This window comes from Oncorhynchus kisutch, linkage group LG5, assembly GCF_002021735.2.
Source record: "Oncorhynchus kisutch isolate 150728-3 linkage group LG5, Okis_V2, whole genome shotgun sequence".
NCBI classification, from domain to species: Eukaryota; Metazoa; Chordata; class Actinopteri; order Salmoniformes; family Salmonidae; genus Oncorhynchus; species Oncorhynchus kisutch.
The window spans coordinates 73,623,314-73,639,474 of NC_034178.2; the positions used below are offsets into that span (position 1 = coordinate 73,623,314).

The 16,161-nt window shown below is 40.1% G+C and overlaps 1 protein-coding gene across 10 annotated transcripts in view; it reads left to right on the top strand.

Annotated features, from left to right (window-relative positions):
* atp2b2 (ATPase plasma membrane Ca2+ transporting 2) overlaps window positions 1–9,794 on the top strand; it is a 206,724-nt gene extending 196,930 nt beyond the window's left edge. For 9 of the 10 annotated variants that reach the window (XM_031825786.1, XM_031825785.1, XM_031825789.1 and 6 more), the window contains one exon: window positions 5,318–9,794. Coding sequence is in view for 4 of the 10 variants with exons in the window: in XM_031825791.1 (XP_031681651.1) it covers window positions 5,318–5,647 (330 nt within the window). In the remaining 6 variants the exon portion in view is untranslated. The remainder of the gene's footprint in view (window positions 1–5,317) is intronic. The other variant, XM_031825788.1, reaches the window with a different exon arrangement.
* The last annotated feature ends 6,367 nt before the right edge of the window (window positions 9,795–16,161 follow it).

Sequence of the window (16,161 nt, forward strand, 5' to 3'; positions counted from 1 at the left end):
CCTCTACAGGTGTATCTCACATTGGAACTTACCTCTCCAGGTGTATCTCACATTGGAACTTACCTCTACAGGTGTATCTCACATTCGGATCATCACACTCTTCTATGATATTTACATCGACCAAGTGTTTAAACTCCACCAACGTGACATCATCAATTCCAGGACCACGGAGCTGAGTAACTAAAACTATTTCTACCATGAACTGTTCTAGTTCTGATGACAATGGGACCGTAATTGATATTTATTTACTGATCTGATTAAAATTTCATTTTACCCAATATAGCCTTATAAATCAGTGTGAACCAGTGATGTAAGGCAAGGTCAATAACAACCTATTATTAATGTGTCTTATCTCTATAGGTATAACATGTCTTATCTCTATAGGTATAACGTGTATTATCTCTATAGGTATAACGTGTCTTATCTCTATAGGTATAACATGTCTTATCTCTATAGGTATAACGTGTCTTATCTCTAGGTATAACGTGTCTTATCTCTAGGTATAACATGTCTTATCTCTGTAGGTATAATGTGTCTTATCTCTATAGGTATAACATGTTTTATCTCGATAGGTATAATGTGTCTTAACTCTATTGGTATAACGTGTGTTATCTCTATAGGTATAACGTGTCTTATCTCTAGGTATAACATGTCTTATCTCTGTAGGTATAACATGTCTTATCTCTATAGGTATAACATGTTTTATCTCGATAGGTATAATGTGTCTTAACTCTATTGGTATAACGTGTCTTATCTCTATAGGTATAACGTGTCTTATCTCTATAGGTATAACGTGACTTGGCTCTATAGGTATAACGTGTCTTATCTCTAGGTATATCGTGTCTTATCTCTATAGGTATAACGTGTCTTATAGGTATAATGTTTCTTATCTCTATAGGTATAACGTGTCTTATCTCTATAGGTATAACGTGTCTTAACTCTATAGGTATAACGTGACTTGGCTCTATAGGTATAACGTGTCTTATCTCTAGGTATATCGTTTCTTATCTCTATAGGTATAATGTGTCTTATCTCTATAGGTATAACGTGGCTTAACTCTATAGGTATAATGTGTCTTATCTCTATAGGTATAAAGTGGCTTATCTCTAGGTATAACGTGGCTTAACTCTAGGTATAACGTGGCTTAAATCTAGGTATAACGTGGCTTAACTCTAGGTATAACGTGGCTTATCTCTAGGTATAACGTGGCTTAACTCTATAGGTATTACGTGACTTACCGCTAGAGGTATAACGTGACTTATCTCTATAGGTATAACGTGTCTTATCTCTATAGGTATATATTGTCTTATCTCTATAGGTATAATGTGTCTTATCTCTAGGTATATCGTGTCTTATCTCTATAGGTATAACGTGTCTTATCTCTAGGTATAACGTGTCTTATCTCTATAGGTATAACGTGTCTTAACTCTATAGTTATAATGTGACTTACCGCTAGAGGTATAACGTGTCTTATCTCTATAGGTATAACGTGTCTTAACTCTAGGTATAACGTGACTTACCGCTAGAGGTATAACGTGACTTGGCTCTATTAGTATATAGTGTCGTAGGTATATTGTGTGTTATCTCTGTAGGTATATTGTCTCTTATCTCTATAGGTATATAGTTTCTTATCTCTATAGGTATATTGTGTCTTATCTCGAGGTATATCGTGTCTTAACTCTATAGGTATAACGCGACTTGGCTCTATAGGTATATTGTGTCTGATCTCAAGAAGTATATTGTGTCTTAACTCTATAGGTATACCGTGTCTTAGGTATATCGTGCCTAATCCCTATAGGTATATTGTGTCTTAGGTATATCGTGTCTTAGGTATATTGTGTCTTATTTCTATAGGTATAACGTGACTTATCTCAATAGGTATAACGTGTCTTATCTCTATAGGTATATTGTGTCTTATCTCTATAGGTATATCGTGTCTTATCTCTTTAGGTATAACGTGACTTTGCTCTATAGGTATATCGTGTCTGATCTCAAGAGGCATATCGTGTCTTAACTCTATAGGTATATCGTGTCTTATCTCTATAGGTATATAGTTTCTTATCTCTATAGATATATCGTGTTTTATCTCTATAGGTATATATTGTCTTAACTCTATAGGTATAACGCATCTTATCTCTATAGGTATAATGTGACTTATCTCTAGAGGTATAACGTGACTTGGCTCTATAGGTATATCGTGTCTTAACTCTATAGGTATATTGTGTCTTAACTCTATAGGTATAATGTGACTTATCTCTATGGGTATAACATGACTTATCTCTATAGGTATAACGTGTCTGATCTCGAGGTATATCGTGTCTTATCTCAAGAGGTATATCATTTCTTATCTCTATAGGTATATCGTGTCTTTACTCTATAGGTATATCGTGTCTGATCTCGAGGTATATCGTGTCTTATCTCAAGAGGTATATCATTTCTTATCTCTATAGGTATATCGTGTCTTTACTCTATAGGTATAACGTGTCTGATCTCGAGGTATATCGTGTCTTATCTCAAGAGGTATATCATTTCTTATCTCTATATGTATATTGTGTCTTATCTCTATAGGTATATCGTGTCTTATCTCAAGAGGTATATCATTTCTTATCTCTATAGGTATAACATGACTTATCTCTATAGGTATATCGTGTCTTTACTCTATAGGTATATCGTGTCTTATCTCAAGAGGTATAACATGACTTATCTCTATAGGTATATCGTGTCTTTACTCTATAGGTATATCGTGTCTTATCTCAAGAGGTATATCATTTCTTATCTCTATAGATATATCGTGTCTTATCTCTATAGGTATATATTGTCTTAACTCTATAGGTATAATGTGTCTTATCTCTATGGGTATAATGTGTCTTATCTCTATAGGTATAAAGTGGCTTATCTCTAGGTATAACGTGGCTTAACTCTAGGTATAACGTGGCTTAAATCTAGGTATAACGTGGCTTAACTCTAGGTATAACGTGGCTTATCTCTAGGTATAACGTGGCTTAACTCTATAGGTATTACGTGACTTACCGCTAGAGGTATAACGTGACTTATCTCTATAGGTATAACGTGTCTTATCTCTATAGGTATATATTGTCTTATCTCTATAGGTATAATGTGTCTTATCTCTAGGTATATCGTGTCTTATCTCTATAGGTATAACGTGTCTTATCTCTAGGTATAACGTGTCTTATCTCTAGGTATAACGTGTCTTATCTCTATAGGTATAACGTGTCTTAACTCTATAGTTATAATGTGACTTACCGCTAGAGGTATAACGTGTCTTATCTCTATAGGTATAACGTGTCTTAACTCTAGGTATAACGTGACTTACCGCTAGAGGTATAACGTGACTTGGCTCTATTAGTATATAGTGTCGTAGGTATATTGTGTGTTATCTCTGTAGGTATATTGTCTCTTATCTCTATAGGTATATAGTTTCTTATCTCTATAGGTATATTGTGTCTTATCTCGAGGTATATCGTGTCTTAACTCTATAGGTATAACGCGACTTGGCTCTATAGGTATATTGTGTCTGATCTCAAGAAGTATATTGTGTCTTAACTCTATAGGTATACCGTGTCTTAGGATATCGTGCCTAATCCCTATAGGTATATTGTGTCTTAGGTATATCGTGTCTTAGGTATATTGTGTCTTATTTCTATAGGTATAACGTGACTTATCTCAATAGGTATAACGTGTCTTATCTCTATAGGTATATTGTGTCTTATCTCTATAGGTATATCGTGTCTTATCTCTTTAGGTATAACGTGACTTTGCTCTATAGGTATATCGTGTCTGATCTCAAGAGGCATATCGTGTCTTAACTCTATAGGTATATCGTGTCTTATCTCTATAGGTATATAGTTTCTTATCTCTATAGATATATCGTGTTTTATCTCTATAGGTATATATTGTCTTAACTCTATAGGTATAACGCATCTTATCTCTATAGGTATAATGTGACTTATCTCTAGAGGTATAACGTGACTTGGCTCTATAGGTATATCGTGTCTTAACTCTATAGGTATATTGTGTCTTAACTCTATAGGTATAATGTGACTTATCTCTATGGGTATAACATGACTTATCTCTATAGGTATAACGTGTCTGATCTCGAGGTATATCGTGTCTTATCTCAAGAGGTATATCATTTCTTATCTCTATAGGTATATCGTGTCTTTACTCTATAGGTATATCGTGTCTGATCTCGAGGTATATCGTGTCTTATCTCAAGAGGTATATCATTTCTTATCTCTATAGGTATATCGTGTCTTTACTCTATAGGTATAACGTGTCTGATCTCGAGGTATATCGTGTCTTATCTCAAGAGGTATATCATTTCTTATCTCTATAGGTATATCGTGTCTTTACTCTATAGGTATATCGTGTCTGATCTCGAGGTATATCGTGTCTTATCTCAAGAGGTATATCATTTCTTATCTCTATAGGTATATCGTGTCTTTACTCTATAGGTATAACGTGTCTGATCTCGAGGTATATCGTGTCTTATCTCAAGAGGTATATCATTTCTTATCTCTATAGGTATATCGTGTCTTATCTCAAGAGGTATATCATTTCTTATCTCTATAGGTATAACATGACTTATCTCTATAGGTATAACGTGTCTGATCTCGAGGTATATCGTGTCTTATCTCAAGAGGTATATCATTTCTTATCTCTATAGGTATAACATGACTTATCTCTATAGGTATATCATTTCTTATCTCTATAGGTATATATTGTCTTATCTCTTTAGGTATATTGTGTCTTATCTCTACAGGTATATTGTGTCGTATCTCTTTAGGTATATCGTGTCTTCTCTATAGGTGTATATTGTCTTATCTCTATAGATATAACTTGTCTTATCTCAATAGGTATATCGTGTCTTAACTTTATAGGTATATTGTGTCTTAGGTATATCATGTCTTATCTCTATAGGTATATTGTGTCTTATCTCTATAGGTATATCACACATTGGGTCCTGGTTTATACATACAATGAGTGTTACCTTAATCTTGTGTTTTGCCTATAACCTTCTGTTTAGGTGCGCGTCAGATCAGTGAGTTGTGTACCATATTGTACTGTATTATATCGTACTGTACCTTATTATACTGTACTGTACTGTGAAAGCAGACCACAGACTGCAGTTTCCTCTTCCTCCTCCGCTTCCTCTTCAACCTCCCTAACCCCCTCTGTCTTTATCTGACCATCTCTCAGAGGATTCTCTACCTCTCCCAGAGTCAATCCTTCCTGACGGTTCTTATTTGCTCTCCTCTGTTTACTCCCCTCCCTCTTCTCTCCCTCCCTACCACAGATTCGCGTCGTGAACGCATTCCGTAGCTCCCTCTACGAAGGCCTTGAGAAACCAGACTCTAGACCGTCCATCCATAACTTCATGACCCACCCAGAGTTTAGGATAGAAGACACCACGCCTCACATCCCCCTGATAGACGACACTGACCTGGAAGAGGACCCTGCGTTGAGGATGATCCCTCAGTCCCAGACAGGCAGCCAGCCCCAGTCCCCCAACAAGAACAACAACGCCGTTGACAGTGGCATCAACCTCACCATCGACACCACCAGTAAATCAGCTGCATCCTCCGGCCCAGCCAGCCCACTGCACAGTCTGGAGACCTCCCTCTAGTGGCCTGCAGCTGGCTGGTGAAGACCTCATCTGCAGCCATTGGAGACCTCTAGCAACACCTTCTGACAGCCTGGCTGGTGGAGACCTCCGTCTGCAATCTGGAGACCTCCTTCACTGCCATTTGGAGACCTTTCCCTACTGCAATATAGAGCTTTCTCTACTGCAATATAGAGCGCTTTCTCTACTGCAATATAGAGACCTTTCTCTACTGCAATATAGAGACCTTTCTCTACTGCAATATAGAGACCTTTCTCTACTGCAATATAGAGTCCTTTCTCTACTGCAATATAGAGACCTTTCTCTACTGCAATATAGAGACCTTTCTCTACTGCAATATAGAGACCTTTCTCTATTGCAATATAGAGACCTTTCTCTACTGCAATATAGAGACCTTTCTCTATTGCAATATAGAGACCTTTCTCTACTGCAATATAGAGACCTTTCTCTATTGCAATATAGAGACCTTTCTCTACTGCAATATAGAGACCTTTCTCTACTGCAATATAGAGAGATTTCTCTTGAGGCCTGGTGGAGATATCTACTGCAGCCTGGTGGCTCGCACACTGCAGGTTGGAGACTTCTGTCTTTCAGTCTCTTGGATACCTCCTTTGTCTGCAGTTTGGAGACCTTCCTCTAGCCTCAGTCTGTCTCCTGCAATCTTTCCTCCTGTACCTGGAGAAAACAGCATACCACACATACAATCAGAAAGCACAACAAAGCCAACACACAGGACATGTGTGTGTACTGTGTGTGTGTGTGTGTGTGTGTGTGTACGCTGCTGACTGACTGAACCATGTTTCTAGCAGCAGTGAAGAGGAGGACCAGAAAGTGAGTGGAAAAAACAGCATAAACTACAACCCACTCCTCTCTCCGTCCTCACATTAACAATGACTGTTTCTCCTAATAGATTCAATTAAAAACATTTATTATTGCTCCTGCATGAATTGTATATTATCCAATGTTTTTATTTAAATCGTTTTTAAATTTGATTGGGTGGGTGAGAAGTGGATTGCTTCTTTAAGGCAGCTTTATCTGATCGTTGGTCTGCGAGTTCTTTAAGTGTAAAAATGTATTTGGTTTATAAAAATGAGACATGTGTCAAGGCCGTAGGACTCAACAAGCACAGTAGATTTACACCTGTTGGAAAAGAGGTACCCATAAATAAATAACATTTCTTAAACTTATGATATATATATATATATATATATATATACACAGAGTTTATCTTCATTTGTTGGCATGTTGCCTTGTTTCTGCTTCGATGGCTCTAACTACTTTTAACTTATTTATGTCCTTAAGAGAATGTCATTGGTTTACAACACCCGTAGAAACTTCCTGGTTGATTTGTAGGGTTCCAAACCATTCAGCAGATGTAGTTGAAAAAAAATAAATAAAACTCAAGTTGTTTGAGTTCTCCTATTTGGTGTTTATAATATATATATAGTGTACTGGACTTGCCTGCTATCAAATACTGTAGATATTTTTTAGAGGATAACAAAAGAATACCAAAATATTATGGGATGTAATAATTCATGTTAGTTAATATTATATGATTGTTGGGATGAACTTTGAACCTTTGTTTCCAAACAGAGATGTTAATAAGACTAAAGGTTTTATTTCTTTAATTACAATTTTTCTTATTTTTTCTTATTTTTGCGTTCAAAGCTTGAAATGTAACTTAAATGGAGACTTACTCTGAGCTGAGAGGCCGAACAGGCTTTCTATAACGGACATGTCTCCTATATAAAAAAAACTGCTAGTTTTAAGGATTTTTACATTTTTATTTTGTGTGACCATCAAAGGCTGCGATGGATTTATAGTAGAAATTGCAAACTATTTGGTTTATCTGTATAGAAACATCTAAAAGTTGTGTTGAAAATCTTGTGATATAATGTGTTGATTGATTGTATTATAATTTTATTGATTTCTTGTTTTCCTTTAAAAAAAATAATAAGAAAAAAACCACACACGACGATCCAAAGCTATTGGCATTTTGAACGACAAAAAAAAATTAAAAAAAATAAAGTATAAAATAAAATAAAAAAACGAAGTAATGATGCTATCAACAACAAAAATTAAAAATTGGAAGAAAAAAAAGAAATTTCCTCACTATCAGGATATGAATGAAATCCCTTTTTGGTGTGTTTTTAGATGTGTTTCTGTGGTGGTTTAACCAAGCTTGTCTTCCTGCCTTCACCGAGTCAAATCTAGCATCTCAACACTATTCACTTAGTTGTTAGAACTATTTATTGTGCTTTAAAAAAAAAAAGGATGTGGGAGATTAACAAAAGACACACTTAACTTACTATACATCAAAAGGTACAGAGGCATTCATAGCACACATTCTTGTGTTATTGTAATATTCCTACAACCAATTGGAGTCATTGAAAAGCATGATGCTCAATATGCAAGTTGAACCAATCACAATCGTTCTACTCTAAATGACTCCTGTGGTAATTATACGTTGACCTGATTTCTCTTTTATTAAACCAATTCTGACGTCGGATTCGGAGAGGGTGCACAAGCTTTCAACACTTAGCTCAGGCCTGTTGAACAAGCTAAGGACTGTCGTCGTTGTTGTTGTTGTTGTTGAAACAGCTCTATTTTCATTCAGAAATGGTCTATCTTGACTTCTGCAGTTGCTTTTTAAAACCGCTAGATTTTTTTTTTTGTATATTTTTTTTCTCCTTCGGGTAAAACATTTTTTATTTAATTTTTTACATCACATCTATACATTCAAGCTATACGTTTAGCTTTAAGGGGATGCAACAGTGTGGTGCATGTACATGACTTCTAAGAGGAATGTCTTCTAAGAGGAATGACTTCTAAGAGGAATGTCTTCTAGGAGGAATGTCTTTTAAGAGGAATGTCTTCTAGGAGGAATGTCTTTTAAGAGGAATGACTTCTAAGAGGAATGTCTTCTAGGAGGAATGTCTTCTAGGAGGAATGTCTTCTAGGAGGAATGTCTTCTAGGAGGAATGTCTTCTAGGAGGAATGTCTTCTAGGAGGAATGTCTTTTAAGAGGAATGTCTTCTAGGAGGAATGTCTTTTAAGAGGAATGTCTTCTAGGAGGAATGTCTTTCAAGAGGAATGTCTTCTAGGAGGAATGTCTTCTAGGAGGAATGTCTTCTAAGAGGAATGTCTTCTAGGAGGATTGTCTTTTAAGAGGAATGTCTTCTAGGAGGAATGTCTTCTAGGAGGAATGTCTTTTAAGAGGAATGTCTTCTAGGAGGAATGTCTTTTAAGAGGAATGTCTTCTAGGAGGAATGTCTTCTAGGAGGAATGTCTTCTAGGAGGAATGTCTTTTAAGAGGAATGTCTTCTAGGAGGAATGTCTTTTAAGAGGAATGTCTTCTAGGAGGAATGTCTTCTAGGAGGAATGTCTTCTAAGAGGAATGTCTTCTAAGAGGACATACACACAACGGTCCATCCGTCCAGGCTAGTGGGCTGTACTTTACTAAACTCTGCTTGTACTCTAAGCAATTCCTCCATAGCAGAATTCATTACTGATCAGGGGCCCCCATATTCACAAAGCAACTCAGGTCTAGGATCAGCCCCCCCCCCCACCTTCTCCCCTCAAACGGATACTAGATTACATCTCCTATTCTGAGACACTTTGTGAATATGGTCCCTGAGCCATTCTAGTCTCAACCAGACCACCAGGCCCTGTATTCATAACGTTTATCATAGTAGGAGTTCTGATCTAGGATCAGTTTGACCTATTTTAGATAATAGTGAATAAGATTATTATAGAAAAAGGGGGAGGGGAGAGGACCTGATCCTAGACCAGCAATCCTACTCTGAATACGGGCTCAGACCTCAGTCTGTTCATCATGTCAACACACACACGCTTAACTAAACTCATCCAACTATTGTTATAAATAATAATAATGATCCTAATAAGGAGGACACTTCTTGCAATATGTCACCTGCCTCTGTGTACTTTACCTAGCAGCATGCCATTTTGTTTTTTTGTGGAACAAAGAAAGCGTCAAAATGCCAACGGTGAAATGTGGCATTCTGGCCGATTTGATGGGTATAAATGATACGTTTCTTTCCCGGCATCCTACATCTTGTTTTTCTGAATTGTTTTATCTATACAATAATTGTAAATAAAGAACTCAATGTCTTTTGTTCATTTAATACTATGCAAAAAGTCATGCTTTCTGATTGTAACACCCGTCCCCCCTGTCCCGTCCCCCATCCCCCGTCCCCCCCCGTCCCGTACCCCCATCCCCCCCGTCCCCCATCCCCCCCGTCCCGTACCCTCATTCCCCCGGTCCCGTCCCCCCGTCCCGTACCCTCGTTCCCCCGGTCCCCCCCGTCCCCCGTTCCCCCCATCCCCCCCGTCCCATGTTTGTGGTTTCAAAAGTCAGTAAAAAAAAAAGTTATGTAAATGATTTTCGAGCTGTGACTCTTGTTGCTGCTTGACTGTCCGTTGCCACGACTCCCGAGACAGGGGCAAAGAGCAAGTGGAAAAGAAATTAACTATGAAAAAAATCACTAAATAAATTTCTAGAGCAGCATGAACCAGATTGGTGTTGTGACCCGTGTCGTGTGGTGATTGGTTCTCAGAATGGTGTTGTGTCGTGTGGAGTCTGTGTGGTGATTGGTTCTCAGAATGGTGTTGTGACCCGTGTCGTGTGGTGATTGGTTCTCAGATTGGTGTTATGACCCGTGTCGTGTGGTGATTGGTTCTCAGATTGGTGTTATGACCTGTGTCGTTTGAAGTCTGTGTGGTGATTGGTTCTCAGATTAGTGTTATGACCTGTGTCGTGTGGTGATTGGTTCTCAGAATGGTGTTGTGACCCGTGTGGTGATTGGTTCTCAGATTGGTGTTATGACCCGATAGGGTCTCTGAGTGATCTTTGATTACCTTACTCAGGGGTGAAGTTTCCCCTAGGTACAAATCAATGGATCAGCTTTCCCTCCCCAATCCTCACATTCATTATTAGTGGGGAAAATGCTAAATTTACCCAAGATCAGCGGTGAAAGTGTCTGTGTTCTTTGGTTTTCTTGGCTTGCAGCTGTAGCGAGTAAAGAGTATCTTTGATTTCCAAAATATCAAACTAGTGTAACACCGTATTAGATTGAAACACTGTAACAATATTCAATTGTAGCTAAATCTTATATTTTAACTCTTAATAATATCTTTGGTTAAAAATATCAATTATACATATGGTATATGGTTATTTATGATGAATTGATTTAAACGTGGGGTTTTATTGGACTGCAATAGAGTTAAAATGGCCGAGAGCTCATAACAATGCAATGCCCGGGAGTCTAGTTGGGCTGGAACTGGACACGTGTATTCAGCTGACGTCGTGGACAGAGTGAATTGTCAGATGGGATGAAGTACTGTAGGACTGTAGCTCCTATTGGATTAGGCCATGTCATTCCAATGATGTGTTGTGTTGTTCCCTCAATAGCCACCAGATGGTGCTGTTTAATAGGATATTTGACACGCTCATATTATCTGATTACATACCTGAGGAGAATATCAACATGACATGATCTGATTACATACCTGAGGAGAATATCAACATGACACGATCTGATTACATACCTGAGGAGAATATCATCATGACATTATCTGATTACATACCTGAGGAGAATATCAACATGACATGATCTGATTACATACCTGAGGAGAATATCAACATGACATGATCTGATTACATACCTGAGGAGAATATCAACATGACACGATCTGATTACATACCTGAGGAGAATATCATCATGACATGATCTGATTACATACCTGAGGAGAATATCATCATGACACGATCTGATTACATACCTGAGGAGAATATCATCATGACATGATCTGATTACATACCTGAGGAGAATATCATCATGACACGATCTGATTACATACCTGAGGAGAATATCATCATGACATGATCTGATTACATACCTGAGGAGAATATCAACATGACACGATCTGATTACATACCTGAGGAGAAATTTGTGAGAATTTTGAGAATTTGCTATAGTGCTCTACCTCATAAACCCTATTTGCTATAGTGTTCTACCTCAGAAACCCTATTTGCTATAGTGTTCTACCTCAGAAACCCTATTTGCTAGTGTTCTACCTCATAAACCCTATTTCCTATAGTGTTCTACCTCATAAACGCTATTTGCTATAGTGGTCTACCTCAGAAACTCTTAAGTGTTCTACTCACAAGGCTCTGGCACTATACAGGGAATAGGGTCCCATTTCAGATGTGTTCGTAACCGTACCCCCTCTGTTTAAAGAAATGCATTAGCAACTTAATCTAAATGTCTCTCCTACTGTGCATGAGGACATGCCTGTGTAGTGAGACTCTGGATTGCGTAACACACACACACACACAACTGACGAGGATATAAAGGTTTTTACAATGGTTGCCTTGACGCCTTGGCGGCTCCATCCTATAATGCACAGGGAGGCTAGGAGGGAAGGAGACGGGGAGAGCATGCTCAGCAGAATTAACAAGACTGAGGAGCTCATTCGTCTTCTTTTGTGGTGCAACCTCATTAGAACTTCCTGTTGTCCGACGGCTGTCTGAAGCTGTGAGGAATGGACGATGTGCAAACAAGATGGTGGAAGCTTATCATCAGTGGCTTTCACCTGGTCAGTTCTTTCAGTGCAATGAAGGAGAGGAGGGGAGAGGTAGAGAGGGAGAGGAGAGGAGAGGTAAGGGAGAGGAGAGGAGAGGAGAGGAGAGGAGAGGAGAGGAGAAGGGAGAGGAGAGGAGAAGGGAGGGGTAGAGAGAGGAGAAGGGAGAGGAGAGGAGAAGGGAGAGGTAGAGAGAGGAAGAGGAGAGGAGAAGGGAGAGGAGAGGAGAAGGGAGGGGTAGAGAGAGGAGAAGGGAGAGGAGAGGAGAAGGGAGAGGAGAGGAGAAGGGAGAGGAGAGGAGAAGGGAGAGGAGAGGAGAAGGGAGAGGAGAGGTATTTTTTTTATTTATTTTTTTATTTCACCTTTATTTAACCAGGTAGGCTAGTTGAGAACACCTTTATTTAACCAGGTAGGCTAGTTGAGAACACCTTTATTTAACCAGGTAGGCTAGTTGAGAACACCTTTATTTAACCAGGTAGGCTAGTTGAGAACACCTTTATTTAACCAGGTAGGCTAGTTGAGAACACCTTTATTTAACCAGGTAGGCTAGTTGAGAACACCTTTATTTAACCAGGTAGGCTAGTTGAGAACACCTTTATTTAACCAGGTAGGCTAGTTGAGAACACCTTTATTTAACCAGGTAGGCTAGTGAGAACACCTTTATTTAACCAGGTAGGCTAGTTGAGAACACCCTTTATTTAACCAGGTAGGCAGGTTGAGAACACCTTTATTTAACCAGGTAGGCTAGTTGAGAACACCTTTATTTAACCAGGTAGGCTAGTTGAGAACACCTTTATTTAACCAGGTAGGCCAGTTGAGAACACCTTTATTTAACCAGGTAGGCTAGTTGAGAACACCTTTATTTAACCAGGTAGGCTAGTTGAGAACACCTTTATTTAACCAGGTAGGCTAGTTGAGAACACCTTTATTTAACCAGTAGGCTAGTTGAGAACACCTTTATTTAACCAGGTAGGCTAGTTGAGAACACCTTTATTTAACCAGGTAGGCTAGTTGAGAACACCTTTATTTAACCAGGTAGGCTAGTTGAGAACACCTTTATTTAACCAGGTAGGCTAGTTGAGAACACCTTTATTTAACCAGGTAGGCTAGTTGAGAACACCTTTATTTAACCAGGTAGGCTAGTTGAGAACACCTTTATTTAACCAGGTAGGCTAGTTGAGAACACCTTTATTTAACCAGGTAGGCTAGTTGAGAACACCTTTATTTAACCAGGTAGGCTAGTTGAGAACACCTTTATTTAACCAGGTAGGCTAGTTGAGAACACCTTTATTTAACCAGGTAGGCTAGTTGAGAACACCTTTATTTAACCAGGTAGGCTAGTTGAGAACAAGTTCTCATTTGCAACTGCGACCTGGCCAAGATAAAGCATAGCAGTGTGAGCATACAACAAAGAGTTACACATGGAGTAAACAATTAACAAGTCAATAACACAGTAGAAACCAAAGGGGGAGTCTATATACAATGTGTGCAAAAGGCATGAGGAGGTAGGCAAATAATTACAATTTTGCAGATTAACACTGGAGTGATGAATGATCAGATGGTCATGTACAGGTAGAGATATTGGTGTGCAAAAGAGCAGAAAAGTAAATAAATAAAAACAGTATGGGGATGAGGTAGGTGAAAAAGGGTGGGCTATTTACCAATAGACTATGTACAGCTGCAGCGATCGGTTAGCTGCTCAGATAGCTGATGTTTGAAGTTGGTGAGGGAGATAAAAGTCTCCAACTTCAGCGATTTTTGCAATTCGTTCCAGTCACAGGCAGCAGAGTACTGGAACGAAAGGCGGCCAAATGAGGTGTTGGCTTTAGGGATGATCAGTGAGATACACCTGCTGGAGCGCGTGCTACGGATGGGTGTTGCCATCGTGACCAGTGAGCTGAGATAAGGCGGAGCTTTACCTAAGGTAAGGGAGAGGAGAGGAGAAGGGAGAGGTAGAGAGGAAGAGGAGAGGAGAGGTAAGGGAGAGGAGAGGAGAGGAGAGGAGAGGAGAGGAGAGGAGAGGAGAGGAGAGGAGAGGAGAGGAGAGGAGAGGAGAGAGAGGAGAGGAGAGGAGAGGAGAGGAGAGGAGAGGAGATGTGAAGGGAGAGGTAGAGAGAGGAAGAGGAGAGGAGAAGGGAGAGAGAAGGGAGAGGAGAGGTAGAGAGAAGGGAGAGGAGAGGTAGTGGTAGAGAGAAGGGAGAGGAGAGGTAAGGGAGAGGAGAGGAGAAGGGAGAGGTAGAGAGAGGGAGCGGAGAGGTAAGGGAGAGGAGAGGAGAAGGGAAGGGAGAGGTAGAGAGAGGAAGATGAGAGGAGAAGGAAGAGAGAAGGGAGAGGAGAGGTAGAGAGAAGGGAGAGGAGAAGGAAAGAGAGGAGAGGTAGAGAGAGGGAGAGGAGAGGTAAGGGAGAGGAGAGGAGAAGGGAGAGGTAGAGAGAGGAAGAGGAGAGGTAAGGGAGAGGAGAGGTAGAGAGAGGGAGAGGAGAAGGGAGAGAGAAGGGAGAGGAGAGGTAGTGGTAGAGAGAAGGGAGAGGAGAGGAGAGGAGAGGAGAGGAGAGGAGAGGAGAGGAGAGGAGAGGAGAGGAGAGGAGAGGAGAGAGAAAGGGTGTGAGGTAGGGGAGAGGGAGAGAGAAGGTAGAGGAAGAAGGAGAGGTTGATGTAGAGGAGAGGGAGAGGAGAGGTAGAAGAGAGGATAGAGAAGAAGGGAGAGAAGGAGAGAGAGGAGGAGATGGAGAGGTCGAGGAAGAGGTGAGGATGAGGAGAGGAGAGGTAGAGGAGAGAGAGAGGAGGAGAGGTTGAGGAAGAGGCGAGGATGAGGAGAGGTAAAAGAGAGGATAGAGAAGAAGGGAGAGAAGGAGAGAGAGGGGAGGAGATGGAGAGGTTGAGGAAGAGGCAAGGAAGAGGAGAGGTAAAAAGAGAGAGGTCAGTGGTGACCCGTCATTTTGCCTGTTTTGCATTAATACATGTCACATATCAGTTTTCAAACAATGTCAAAATTGAGTTAATAATACCAAATATATTTTGTATTTGTATCTAAACAGGTGGGCTCTGCCCCACCTACCCTGAACAACACGTTGCCACTGGTATTGGCTCAAGGTGGAAACTCAGGAACCTGAGACTGAGACAGTGGTGGTACAGGGAACAGTTAACACTTCCTACAGGACTTTCAGAGAATCAAAGAGAGAGCACAGCAGGAGAATCAAATCAAATCAAATGTATTTATATAGCCCTTCGTACATCAGCTGATATCTCAAAGTGCTGTACAGAAACCCAGCCTAAAACCCCAAACAGCAAGCAATGCAGGTGTAGAAGCACGGTTGCTAGGAAAAACTCCCTAGAAAGGCCAAAACCAAGGAAGAAACCTAGAGAGGAACGAGGCTATGTGGGGTGGCCAGTCCTCTTCTGGCTGTGCCGGGTGGAGATTATAACAGAACATGGCCAAGATGTTCAAATGTTCATAAATGACCATCATGGTCGTATAATAATAAGGCAGAACAGTTGAAACTGGAGCAGCAGCACGGTCAGGTGGACTGGGGACAGCAAGGAGTCATCATGTCAGGTAGTCCTGGGGCATGGTCCTAGGGCTCAGGTCCTCCGAGAGAGAGAGAGAGAAAGAATTCATCAAAACAGGAACATTCTACATTTGGCTAGAAATTCAAAAAGAAATGATCCTAACAGAGAAAAATGTCCTCCTGTGTGCTACCTATATCCCCCCACTAGAATCCCCATATTTTAATGAAGACAGCTTCTCCATCCTGGAGGGGGAAATCAATCATTTCCAGGCCCAGGGACATGTACTAGTCTGTGGCGACCTAAATGCCAGAACCGGACAAGAACCTGACACCCTCAGCACACAGGGGGACAAACACCTGCCTGGAGGTGACAGCATTCCCTCCCACATATGCCCCCCTAGGCACAA